Below are 12,113 nucleotides of genomic sequence, written 5' to 3'. Positions count from 1 at the left end.
AGCCTTTTTGAGGCAGCGACTGCGATAGATCCCCTCGATGGAAGGAAGGTCAGAGTGTTTACTACTTTTGTAGTCTTTTCCTCTCCAGGGCGCTAAAGATGCCGAACCAAGCCACGATGCAACCAGTCAGCATGCTTTATACCTGTAGAAGTTAGAGAGTCCTCCTTGACAAACTGACTCTCCATAATCTTCTCAGGAAATAGAGGCGCTGATGTGCTTTCTTAATACATCAGTGTTCCCGGACCAGGAAAGATCTTCAGAGATGTGCACGCCCAGGAATTTGAAGCTCTTGACCCTTTCAACCATCAACCCGTTGATATAAATGGGACTGTGGGTCCCCATCCTACTCCTTCCAAAGTCCACAATAAGTTCCTTAGTTTTGCTGGTGTTGAGGGCCAGGTTATTGCGCTGGCACCATATGGACAGTCGCTCGATCTCTCTTCTATACTCCGACTTGTCCCCATCAGTGATACGTCCCACAACAGTGGTGTCGTCAGCGAACCTGATGATGGAGTTCGCACTATGACCGGCTACACAGTCATGAGTATAGAGTGAGTACAGCAGGGGGATGAGCACGCATCCTTGAGGTGCTCCCGTGCTGATTGCATGATCCCGTGAGACCCAGTACTACGAGTTTGGTAACCAGCTTGGAGGGGATGATTGTATTAAATGCCGAGCTGCAGTCAATGAATAAGAGCCTGACATATGAGTTTTTGTTGTCCAAGTGGTCCAGAGTGGAGTGGAGGGCCGGCGAGTCAAAGTGATTGCTCATCAATTTCACATACAGTGAAACTGACAGACGGATCTTATAGAAACGTACAAAATTCTTAAGGGGTTGGACAGGCTAGATGCAGGAAGATTGTTCCCGATGTTGGGGAAGTCCAGAACAAGGGGTCACAGTTTAAGGATAAAGGGGAAATATTTTAGGACCGAGATGAGGAAAACTTTTTTCACACAGAGAGTGGTGAATCTCTGGAATTCTCTGCCGCAGAAGGTAGTTGAGGCCAGTTCATTGGCTATATTTAAGAGGGAGTTAGATATGGCCCTTGTGGCTAAAGGGAGCAGGGGGTATGGAGAGAAGGCAGGAACAGGATACTGAGTTGGATGATCAGCCATGATCATATTGAATGGCGGTGTAGGCTCGAAGGGCCGAATGGCCTACTCCTGCACCTATTTTCTATGTTTCTATGTTTCAGAGACAATGGTGTCTGTTTATTGCTGGAGTTTACATGGAAATCGGGTTTTTTTTTCTGATTCCTAAACTGTTTAAATCGGAGACAGCTTTTTTCTGCTTGGCAATTTGTAAATTATTTTCTAAGTACAGGTAGTTCTACAATTCCCGATCGAAATTGGGTAATAATCAATTTGCTCTGCGTAATGCAAATAATGATTCATAATTCATCACTTATACCATATCTATTTATGTCATGAAACCCGCATGATAGCTGTACTTGTCTTGGGTAGACCAGACTGTGCTGAGAAAGCCCTATATCACCCGTGTCGCCCTCTCCCAGGACAATTTGTTCCAGGTCCTCCTGAAATGTTCTCAAATTTCACTGTAACTTAATTGATACATGTGCCAATATTGAATATTGAATCCTGATCTTGAGTTAAATGGCTGTTTTTTTGAATTCCAATGTCAGGAAACTATCAACTTTCAGCTGAATAATTTTAAAATACAAAAGGTATCGCGCAATTCAGATCCTAGGCAGCAATGTCTTCATCTTTGCAATTTATTATCCTGCATTACAATCTTTCACTATTTTGCACCTTTGTACTCATCGTTGTATTATTTACGAAATGTATTGTTATTATATGTATGCTATTACCTCATGAGCTTCATGCGAGAAATGAATTTCATTGCACCCTGGTGAACGACAATAAACTAATCTAGCTACTTAAAAGAGGAGTAGCATTAGGACCTGGTGGAACCCTTCTAAGCCATGACTTTGCTGTAAATATAGCAGCTTCATTGCACATACTCACTTCAGTGGGAGTTCTAGGGAGCCTGCACACAGAGACACTTCAAGTGCAAGGAATGCCCTTGTTATTGCTCCCCCAAAACCCCAACATGGAGCATGACTGGGTCTGAGTCCATCCTCAAGTAGAGCGATCACTCCACAAGGCTTCACTTTTTATTGGTGGAGCCCGTGCGCTCTCACTTCCAATGTTCCAGCTGTGCAAGCTCACTGACTCATTGTTCATCAGTAATTCCCGGTCGGCCTGTGATGATAAACTCCTTTCGGGAGAGGGGGTGACGTTTTGCATCAACGTGTCGAGGCAGCAGCCCTTCCCGGCACTGAGGGTTGGCACCTTGCGCGTCCCCGTCTTCGACGACCCAGCCGAGAACCTCTTCAAGTACTTCGACAGGTGTGCCGATGCGATTGAAGGCGTCAACCGGGAAGGCGGCAGGACCCTCGTGTACTGCAAGAATGGCCGCAGCCGATCTGCCTCTATCTGCACCGCCTACCTCATGAAGTACAGGTGCCTCTCCCTCCGGGAAGCATTCGAGGTGAGTGAGGAAACAGACTGTATCACGGACTGAGCTCAACTGGCAAATCCCAACGGATAAAGCCATTACCGTGCATTAATGAAGTGGCTGGCATAGCTACTTGTTTTGTTCTGCTGTCAAGGGTAACTGAGGCCATTCAGCCTTTCACACTCATGCTGACCCTTTGGTTGAGTTTATCCCACTATAGATTCAATACTTTTAAATCGATCTGCCCAAGTGAAACTTACTATTATATCTGCTTCTCTGTGTGCCAAAAGTGCATTCCTAATCTCTGCACAATAGAAATCTCCTCACTACCTCTCCTTGTTTCCTTTGCTAATCATCTTCCTCATTTCCTCCTACCAATATAGTAGCTTCTTTCCAATTACTTCATCTAATCCCTGTATGATTTTGAACACTTCCACTAAGTTTCTTTAAGTTTCTTGTCCCAAAGAGAGAGAAAAATCTTCCCCTGTGTTTCGATACGGCAAGTTCTCTGCACCTTAGGCAATTCTCCGAAAGCAATGTACTGTCCCCAACATTCAGCAGAGGCCCAATAAGGGATTTGTAGTTTTTCCCCCAGAATGTACTAGTAAAAAGGAAAATTCTTATTTTTGGTTAATTTCTTCGCACTTCGCTGTTTCTGGTACATGGTTTAAAGGGTGCCAGGAACGCAGCAAGTAAATTACCATGATACACACATGGAGAGCATTGACAATCTAGCCCAAACCAGACCTCACAATGTGCACAGACACATTCATACTCCAGTAATAATCAGTGGACAATAATTAGAGGTGGAAACTCAAATCAGCACCCCACCCTGGGGCAGTGCAACTGATCACAGAGGCTGTGGGTGGGATCAGCTTTGGTGGTTTGTACTATCTTGTGGCTGATCACTCTCTCCCTCCTGTGACGCTTGAGGACTGAAGTTTGTAGAGGGATTTGACAACTTGCATATAGTACACTCTTTACTGGGCATTCCATGGACTTAATGATGGAGAGAGCACACAGTCTTTTTTCCCCCAAGGATGGGGAAAGAAGAGCTAGATGACATTGGTTTAAGGTGAGAGGGGAAAGATTGATCAGGAACCTCAGGGACAACTTTTTCAAACAGAGGGTGGTGTGTATATCAGGCTGCCAGATGAAGTGATTAATGCAGGTACAACTAAAGCATAACGAGTCTGAGAGCTGTGGAGACATATATGGAGGCATAGAAACAGGCACATTGGCCCAACTTGCCCATGCCAACCAAAATGCCCCATCTAGGCTAGTTTTAGTTCTCACATTTGGTGCACATCCCTCTGAACCTTTCCTATCCATGTAACTCTCCAAATATTTTAAAATGGTATTATAGTACTTGCCTCACCTACCTTATCTGGTAGATCATTCAATCTACCCATCACCCTCTATGTGTGAAGAGGTCGACCCTCAGGTTCCTATTAAATCTTTCCCATTTCATCTTAAACTAATATCCTCTGGTCCTTGATTCCCCTACTCTGGCTACAAGACTGTGCATTCACCCAATCTATTCCCTTCATTAAAATACATTTGGATAGGTCAAGGATTGGCAAGATTTAGAAGGATATAGGCCAAATGCAGGCAAATAGAACTGGTGTAGATGGATATCTTCGTTGGCATGGATGAGTTGAGCCGATGGGCCAGTTTCCATGTTGCATGACTGACTTTGAGTTGAAAAGTTCATTTTTCATAGAGGTGGAAAGTGGCACCTTCTCCTGTAACAGAGAGAGTTGATGCGCATGTGAGAGAGTACGCCACAAATAGATAAGTTGGTGACTGGGTCTGATAATATTACTCTGCGAACAGGCAGAGACTAGATAGGACAAATGGCCTCCTACCCTGGTATAGGAAACGATAAAAGGTAAAAGAAAATAGAGAAAAAGAATAGTGGGAATCTATCTATCTACAAAATAGTAGAATCATGTACAGGCAGATAAAATCAGTTTAACGTCATGTTTGACACAATCATTGTGGGCTGAAGGGCCCATTCCTGTGCTGCACTGTTCTATGTTTCTATGTCATTTACAATAGGTGCTGGGAGACAACTAGAGATTTCTGGGATTTTTAGAGTCACAGTGAGACATGGAACAGAAAAATGCCCTTTGGTTCACCATGTCTGCACTGTCAATTTACCTCTCATTCTACACTAATCCCTTTTATTATCCCCCCCCCACTCCCATCAATTCCCTTCCAGATTCCATCACTCATTCACACACTTGAGACAATTACATTTGGCAATTAACCCAACCAAAGCACACGGGAAGAAACAATGTACCTTGGTATGTTTTAATATTTTTTATTTTATACAATTTTTTATAACAAAACAAACAACAACAAACAAAAAAATTAAATAAATGAAAACTGAAAAAGACACCAGGAAAAAAAAAGGAAGGAAAAACAAATAATTATAATTAAATAAAAAAAAACAAAAAAAACAAAGCCGCCAGACATAACATGTACCTTGGTAAACACAGGGAGAATGTGCAAACTCAACTCAAGCTGCACCGGAAGTCGGGATTGAACCCAGATCTCTGGAATCTGAGGCAGCACCTGCACCACAGTGGCACCCTCGTAATATAAAGACTTGCTCATGAAAAATGGCCGCATGAGTGAGATGCTAATGTAGGGCTGTGTTCATGTGAGCCAGAAGGCAGCTTCTTTAGCAGAGATGGAGAGGACATTGGTGAGGAACAATAGCAGCCGAGGAAACTATCCCGCAATGTAAATGGGGTGGTTTCTACAGCAACAGGTGTGATTAGTTTTGCTTCTGCATTATGGTAATGCATTGCTGTCATTTGCTATTTCAGAGTTTAATGTTTTCAGATGTGATGTGCTCAAGGGATGTAATGCTATTGATCAAGTTGCTTTTATGAAAATCAATAAGGGTGAGTGCTGACCGACCGGTAAAATGTAAAAGGAGGTGGCCCCTCGGTTTGTCCCATTAAATAAATTAAATCACTCCAAGGCTCGGCCTGACCTTTTCTTTCCTCATTGATGATTTATTTTTATGTGCTGTTTTAAACTGTAGTTACTGCAAACATGTCCAAAGTGGTTAATACAAGGCTCTTTTTAAAAATCTTGGCCAGTTGCTGATTGATAAGTGAATACATCCTTCCTCCTGGTTAGACTCTGCAAGGCAAAATACAGAAAGAGCAGATATACCATTCTCTCTTATATTCTAAGAACATTTTGATGAACACATGGAAATAAAATCTAGGTCGGGTTGTGAAGAAGAAAAGCTTAATGATATATATCCATCGTAATGGGAGGGGGCTGCCGGATCGACTAAGTGAAACAGTTCCTTGGTGCAGAGTGAAGGCAAAATTATCACTGACCATCCAGTTAAATCTTAAGTGTTTTCCACAGTCCATAAGACTAATCATACTCTATCAAAACATGAGTATGTTTCCAAATTATATCCTCAAACCAGTATGATTAACTATTTTTAAGCAGTAGTTTTAAACTATTGTTTAGATACCATGGAGAGGTAGCATCATAACATTCTTGAGATAATGAAATACTGTACATAAATGGCACAGCCACCAATATGATGAAGACTTGGGGCTAATGTCAAGATGTTAGTGGTGCAGATCCCTTTAGGATAGGTCATTTCTGCTTCAGGTAAAATTGTTCGTTATTTCTCTTGGGTTCTAACAGGACTCCAAACATCAGCAGCAATGCCTTGGAAACCCACTCCTGGCTGTCCAGGTCCCATTGACCTCTGGCCACAGTGTCCATCCCCATATTGTTCCCCTGCCTAGCTCACTGGCTGGTAGAGGAGATTAGTTTAATCTGGCATCATGTTCTGAGCAGACATTAAGGGCAATTAAGTAATTTGGTGTTGGCATTTCTTTCATAGCAGGAGATAACTCGGGTAAAGTTGTGCTTTGCAACAGTGGGCCCATTGTCCAGACCCAATCACCGATAAAAATAAGCATGACATTTGGAACATTACATTTTTGCCCTCATGAAACCTCACTCTCCAGCTTCCTGTGCTACTTCATATGCGTTTCACAAGTTCACGTTCCTCTACATTACCAACTCTTCCTGATTTAACCACAAAGCAACAGGTTGGAAAACCTATGAAAATTGATGGGAAAACTGTGAAAGGTTTGGAGCACAAGCTATTCCTACACAAAATTAAACTTTTTAAAATTGCAAAATAGGCCTTTTAGCAATCCAAATGTACATGCCGTAGTGACATACCTAAACACATTTAAAAGCTGATAATGTTTATTGGATCTTGACATCACAAGCAATGCCCCTGATCCAGGTAAGCCCAGGTAAGCCCCAGGCTGCTGCAGGCTCACGACCCAACCCCCCTTTCCCTGCAAAATGAAGCATCGACTTTCCAATAGTCAAGAAAATAAGAAGTGATAACAAATTGTGGCTAAAGTGTTGAGGACAGTTCAGATGTTTCCAGGTGGAAACTGAGGATCAGCCAATCCAGGTACCTTCCTGGTTGAAAAATCTCTGATCAGGAGAGTTGAACTGACTTATTGAACCATGTTGCTGTGTTTTATTTCTGTAGCACGTGAAGTCAATAAGGCCAACTGTGGAGCCCAATGAAGGTTTCTGGGTCCAACTTCAAAGGTATGAAGGTGATCTTCAGTCCAGACAGATTGGAACTAATTCTTCAACCAATGGATAACTACTTCAAGATGGACATCCGCCCTGCACTGAGATAGTCTCTTTGAAATCTGCCTTACTGATATAGTTCCTGGCACTGCAAGTCGCAAATTATGCAGCCTTATTTTATTCACAGGTTTACTGTTTGAAAAGAGATATTGTTTAGATTGTATCTGGCTACAGTACGTCATGGTAGTGCTTCTACCATCAATAATTTCAGCTTTTAAGATCCTGCGCCACTACAGATCGAAAATAATAGAAGATATTTGGGAATGAAAAATTTGGATGAAGAGTTTGCTCGGAAAAGTTGCTGGACAAGAGAAGGAATGTAGATACAAGGAACTACAGATGTTGGAATCTTGCATTGAACACAAAGTGCTGGAGTAACTCGGCGGATCAGGCAGCATCTCTGCAGGACATGGATAGGCGATGTATCACTTCGGGACCCTTTTATCAGACTGATTGTAATGGGGGCGACAAAGGTGGAGAAGTGATAGGGGCAGGACAAAGACTCATTTTGTCACCCTTTTGTCTTCTTATCTCTAGCTTTTGTCCACTTATCTGCCAATGAAAATTCCTTCTCACCTGTATCCAACTGTATTCGGGTCAAGACTGTCTGAAGAAGGGTCTCGACCTCAAACGCCACCCATTCCTTCTCTCCAGAGATGCTGCCTGGCCTGTGTGTTCACTGCTGTTCTTTCCTACACAAGTGATAGTTGGATACAGGTGAGGAGGGTTTTTCATTGGCAGATAAGTGGACAAAAGCTTTGTTGCACCCTCGCCTATTTTTCCAGCTTTTTCTCCCCCACTTCAATCAGTCTAAAGAAGGGTCCTGACCCGAAACATCACCTAGCCATGTCCTCCAGAAATGCTGCTTGACCTACTGTGTTACTCCAGCACTTTGTGTTCTAAGAGAAGAAATGTGTGGTTTATTTAATCGCTGGAAGTGCCATTCATATGTACCTCTGTGGAACAATGGTTAGTTTGGCAACCACTCGTTATAACTCGTTAATCATAAAAATAAAACTCAGGAAATACCCACTGTTAATTTAAGCTTCACATTTTTGAGTCTCCCTTGCAATCTTTCTTGCCCCTTTGCATTTTGAACCATGTTATTAAGTAGTAATGCTCTCCTAAGCTTTAAATGTACTGTTCTCTAAGATTTTCTTTATCCATAATTTGAGCTACGTGTTGTTTGTTCTTTCACACACAATCTTTTCATGGGTTCTTAAACAGTTTGATTACCATATCTTTTTCATCAGATATAATTCAGAAGCATTTAAAACTCACACATTTAACCAATGTTTCATTGTTTGTTAAGCTCTGGCAAATTTTACCAGTCTCCTGCACTATGCACCTCAGCCTTTTTCCACAACAATTAACCTGCATTTTCTGGAATAAACGGCATAATAAACATACTCATATGTCTCACTGTGTTTTCCACTCCAAGATGAATTTTAAAAGTGATTCCAAAATTATTAAAATAGATGCAGCTCAGAAGAAGCCCATGTGACCTATCCGGCCTGTGCTGGCTTTTGAATGTGTTTTACCTAAATAATCCTATATGCTTTTCTATAATCCATGGGTGTGCCATTTAAATCTGTGTTCTCTAGCTTGAACTACATCAAAGTCAAAGAGCATGGAGAGAACGAGGGTAAGTGATGTTGAGGCCAAGACTGGATCTGCCATCACCTTATTGAATGGAGGAGTAGCCTTGCAGAGATTGCTGGTCTACTCTTGCCTATGCTCCTCATATTCAGGGTTTGTTTTCATGCTGTATCTCTAAACTAAACTAAACTAAACTAATGGACAAAGCTCATGCCCTGCAAGTCACCAGCAACAGTACATTCTTATATAATCACGCAGTTGAATGAGTTATAAACTGAGGATTCGGGAGGGCTGCTTCTTTAATATGAGCCAGACTGGATAGGTTGAGGGCAATGCCTTTGCTCTACGCATACTGTACAGCTCAATGACATTAGGTTGATTGGCTATTTTTAGGAGATAAAGCACTTGTGGCCAAACATGGCATGATCCCTGGATCAGAGCCAAATGCAGCAACGAAGGGATCCAGGGATTTTTGGCCACGGGCCCTCCCTCACCGAAATGCCCATCGAGCCAATGTCATTGAGGTCTGAGTGATCCAAATACAAAAGGAGGTGTGTCTTCCTGGTGGGGTTATGAATCCTTTATGATAGGGGATCACAATATCCATAAACATATATCAAATGCTGATAGTTTCACCCAGAAGCCCTGGAAAGCGAACTTTGCAGCAGTTTGTTCCTGTATTGAACATCAAAAAGAACCTAGGATATGGGAGTGGGTTGTGAACTTGAGCCAGCAGATTGATTGCATGTTTTACTCTCTGCCCTGCTTACCCTTTCAGCAATGGTAGGGCCAGTTTTAGGATTATGTAGAATGCACCACCCTGTAACGAGCGTCATTCTCAGGGGAATGTAGAGAAATCAACAGGTTCTGGCACTCCGGAGACTTCCTTTTTATGGGTGCTCAGCTGTTTCAATTTGTTGCCGCTCATTGAGTTTCAGTGGAGTGTAGTACATAATAAGACAGGGCGACATTGATTGCATTCAGTCCCAGTCAGTGTAAGATTTACTTCTGCTTAAAGTGGAAAGTAATATCAGTTGTCAAGTGTGATTGCCCACCCCCTAACTCAAGACATTATTGATGATGGCCAACAAATGCATCACAAACCAGCTGCAGAGTTGTCCTTTCAGGGCTTATAGACGACAGAATTATAAGGTTGATATAAGCCGTAGCAAGACATTAACTTGCAACTGGCAATAAAGCATTCATAACCCCACCTCAGAAACACATTTCCTTTTGTACTTGCATATTTTCAGACCACAATGACATTACATTGATTGGCTATTTTTAGGAGACGTTGAGTCCATCCAGACCGAGCTGATGTTTAGATGCTGTGTCAGCATCTTTATTTCTGGGGGATTTACCTCATTTCAGAGACCGATCCAAGACTCTATTTAGGCTGACAAACCATGGTAATGTGCTGAATTGTTCCCAACCAATCAGTGGTTCCACATAGGTTACACTGTGTTACAGGAGCAATACTAATGTTACCTGTGGTACGCAGGCACGGAAATCGCTTTCAAAATATGGAGGGGACGGGGGGAAAAAATGTCTTGGCGGCCGCGCACGCATGAGCACACACACGCGCGCGCGCGCGGCTTTGGAGGCTCAATCCAGCGCTAAATGCAGCTCAACTCTGCCTGTCTCGCTGGGTTAACCTATAGCCCTGCCTGGACTGACGGGACACCAGCGCTGCTTTTGCGCGCTGACTGTAAACCTGGGCCATATTTCCAGCAAGCCCAGGCAGGGCTGTAGGTTAACCCGGCGGGACAGGCAGAGTTGAGCTGGGTTTAGCGTTGCTTCTCTGCGCTGCATGAGGGCCTGGGGGCACAGCTCCTGTCTGACTCCCGACATCTCTGGCCACCTCCGGGCATGGGGGGAGGGGCATTCGGGTGGGGACGGGACAGTGCCGGAAAGCCGGGATTAATCCTGGCTGCGGATGAGGCGTAGGTCTGTGCCGAGAGTGTTTTGGCACGTCTCCCTCCTCCAATCACCGCACTCTATCCTCAATCCCACCCCCCCACACCTCACTCCTCCAATAATCACACTCAATCATCATGTCTTGCCCCCATTGCCTGCTAACCAACGTCTCTCTCGTCCAATCGGCGCCCTCGATCAGCAGTCCCACCCCCACTGTCTCGCGGAAAGCGGAGATTTCACCGGGTTTTAAAATCCGGATCACAAACACTTGGGGGGGAGGACATCCTCCACCTCTCAAAACAGAGGGGGGGGGATGTGTCCCCCCTGCCCCCCCTGCGATTTCCGCCCCTGGTGGTATGCACGGCAGTTTTGTAGCCACATTGCCCAGGAGGCACTAATGGCAGCACTTCAGTTGACAGCTACCTTGACTCCGATGGCCGTTGTTGAGTCGATGTCGTAGGGCTGGTTGCTTCATCCTGATCTGGGACCTCTGGATGCTAAACTCCTTTCACCCTTGACCAGGCTCACCTAAACGTCTCCTACCCCAGTTAAATTACTGGACCTAGATAGGTATAAAATGCTGGAATGACTCATCTCAGGATAAAGGGATGGGTGACTTTTTGGGTTGAGACCCTTCTTCAGTCTGAAGTCTTTGGTGTAAACCAGCATCTGGAGTTCCTTCCTACACACTATAAGATACTGGACCAGGTGGCTACTGGTAACCATAAGTTACTGGTTCAGAATGGAAGATACAAGATTGAATCCTAGTGTAGCAGATGGGCAAATTAGAGCAATTGCATAAAAGAGAAATTTAAACAATGTTTTGTAAAATAACCACAGAATCACTAGATTAAAACCAATTAATTCATCTCCAACCTTCCTTCAGGGAAGGAAATCTGCCGCCCTTATCCTCTGTCCCACGTCCGACTGCAGACCTAATATTATGTTTGGCTCTTAACTATCTCTTCAATTCGGATGCAATTAGAAATGGTAAGTAAATGCTGGTGTTGTCAGCAAAGGTCACATCCAGTGAATTGGTAAACAGACATACATTCTGAACCTTGCTGTGCTCCAAGTTGTTGAAGCTGCAGATCCCCTGCAGATGGGATGGACTGAACTCTGATCGGACGATTCATCAGATTGCTGCCTCAATCTTTGGCTAATCTTACACCAGCTGGAAATTGACTCGTTGCGACCAGTTTACATGACCGCAGTCTTTACTTTAAACCTTAGAGCTGCAGCGCTGAAACAGGCCCTTCAGCCCACTGAGTCCATGCTGACCAGTGATCACTCCATACACTATCACTATCCTACACACTAGGAACCACAATAATGTGGCATCTATCATCAACGATTCCCACCATCTGGATCATGCCCTCTTCTTACTGCTACCATTGGCAGGAGATACAGATCCCGAAATTGCACATCGCTGGGTTCAGGAAACATTCCT

At 43.7% G+C, this 12,113-nt stretch overlaps 1 protein-coding gene across 1 annotated transcript; it reads left to right on the top strand.

The window, feature by feature from the left end:
* The first annotated feature begins 1,860 nt into the window (after positions 1 to 1,860).
* Positions 1,861 to 8,179, top strand: dusp28 (dual specificity phosphatase 28). The gene is made up of 2 exons (XM_055646024.1): positions 1,861 to 2,512; positions 7,041 to 8,179. The coding sequence occupies exons 1-2, from the start codon at positions 2,168 to 2,170 to the stop codon at positions 7,158 to 7,160; spliced, it is 465 nt and encodes a 154-aa protein (XP_055501999.1). The 5' UTR covers positions 1,861 to 2,167; the 3' UTR covers positions 7,161 to 8,179.
* Positions 8,180 to 12,113: the final 3,934 nt, after the last annotated feature.

Source organism: Leucoraja erinacea, chromosome 14, assembly GCF_028641065.1.
Source record: "Leucoraja erinacea ecotype New England chromosome 14, Leri_hhj_1, whole genome shotgun sequence".
Classification (NCBI taxonomy): Eukaryota; Metazoa; Chordata; class Chondrichthyes; order Rajiformes; family Rajidae; genus Leucoraja; species Leucoraja erinaceus.
Note: the sequence above shows the minus strand (reverse complement) of the source record. Positions and strands in the feature narration are given on the sequence as shown.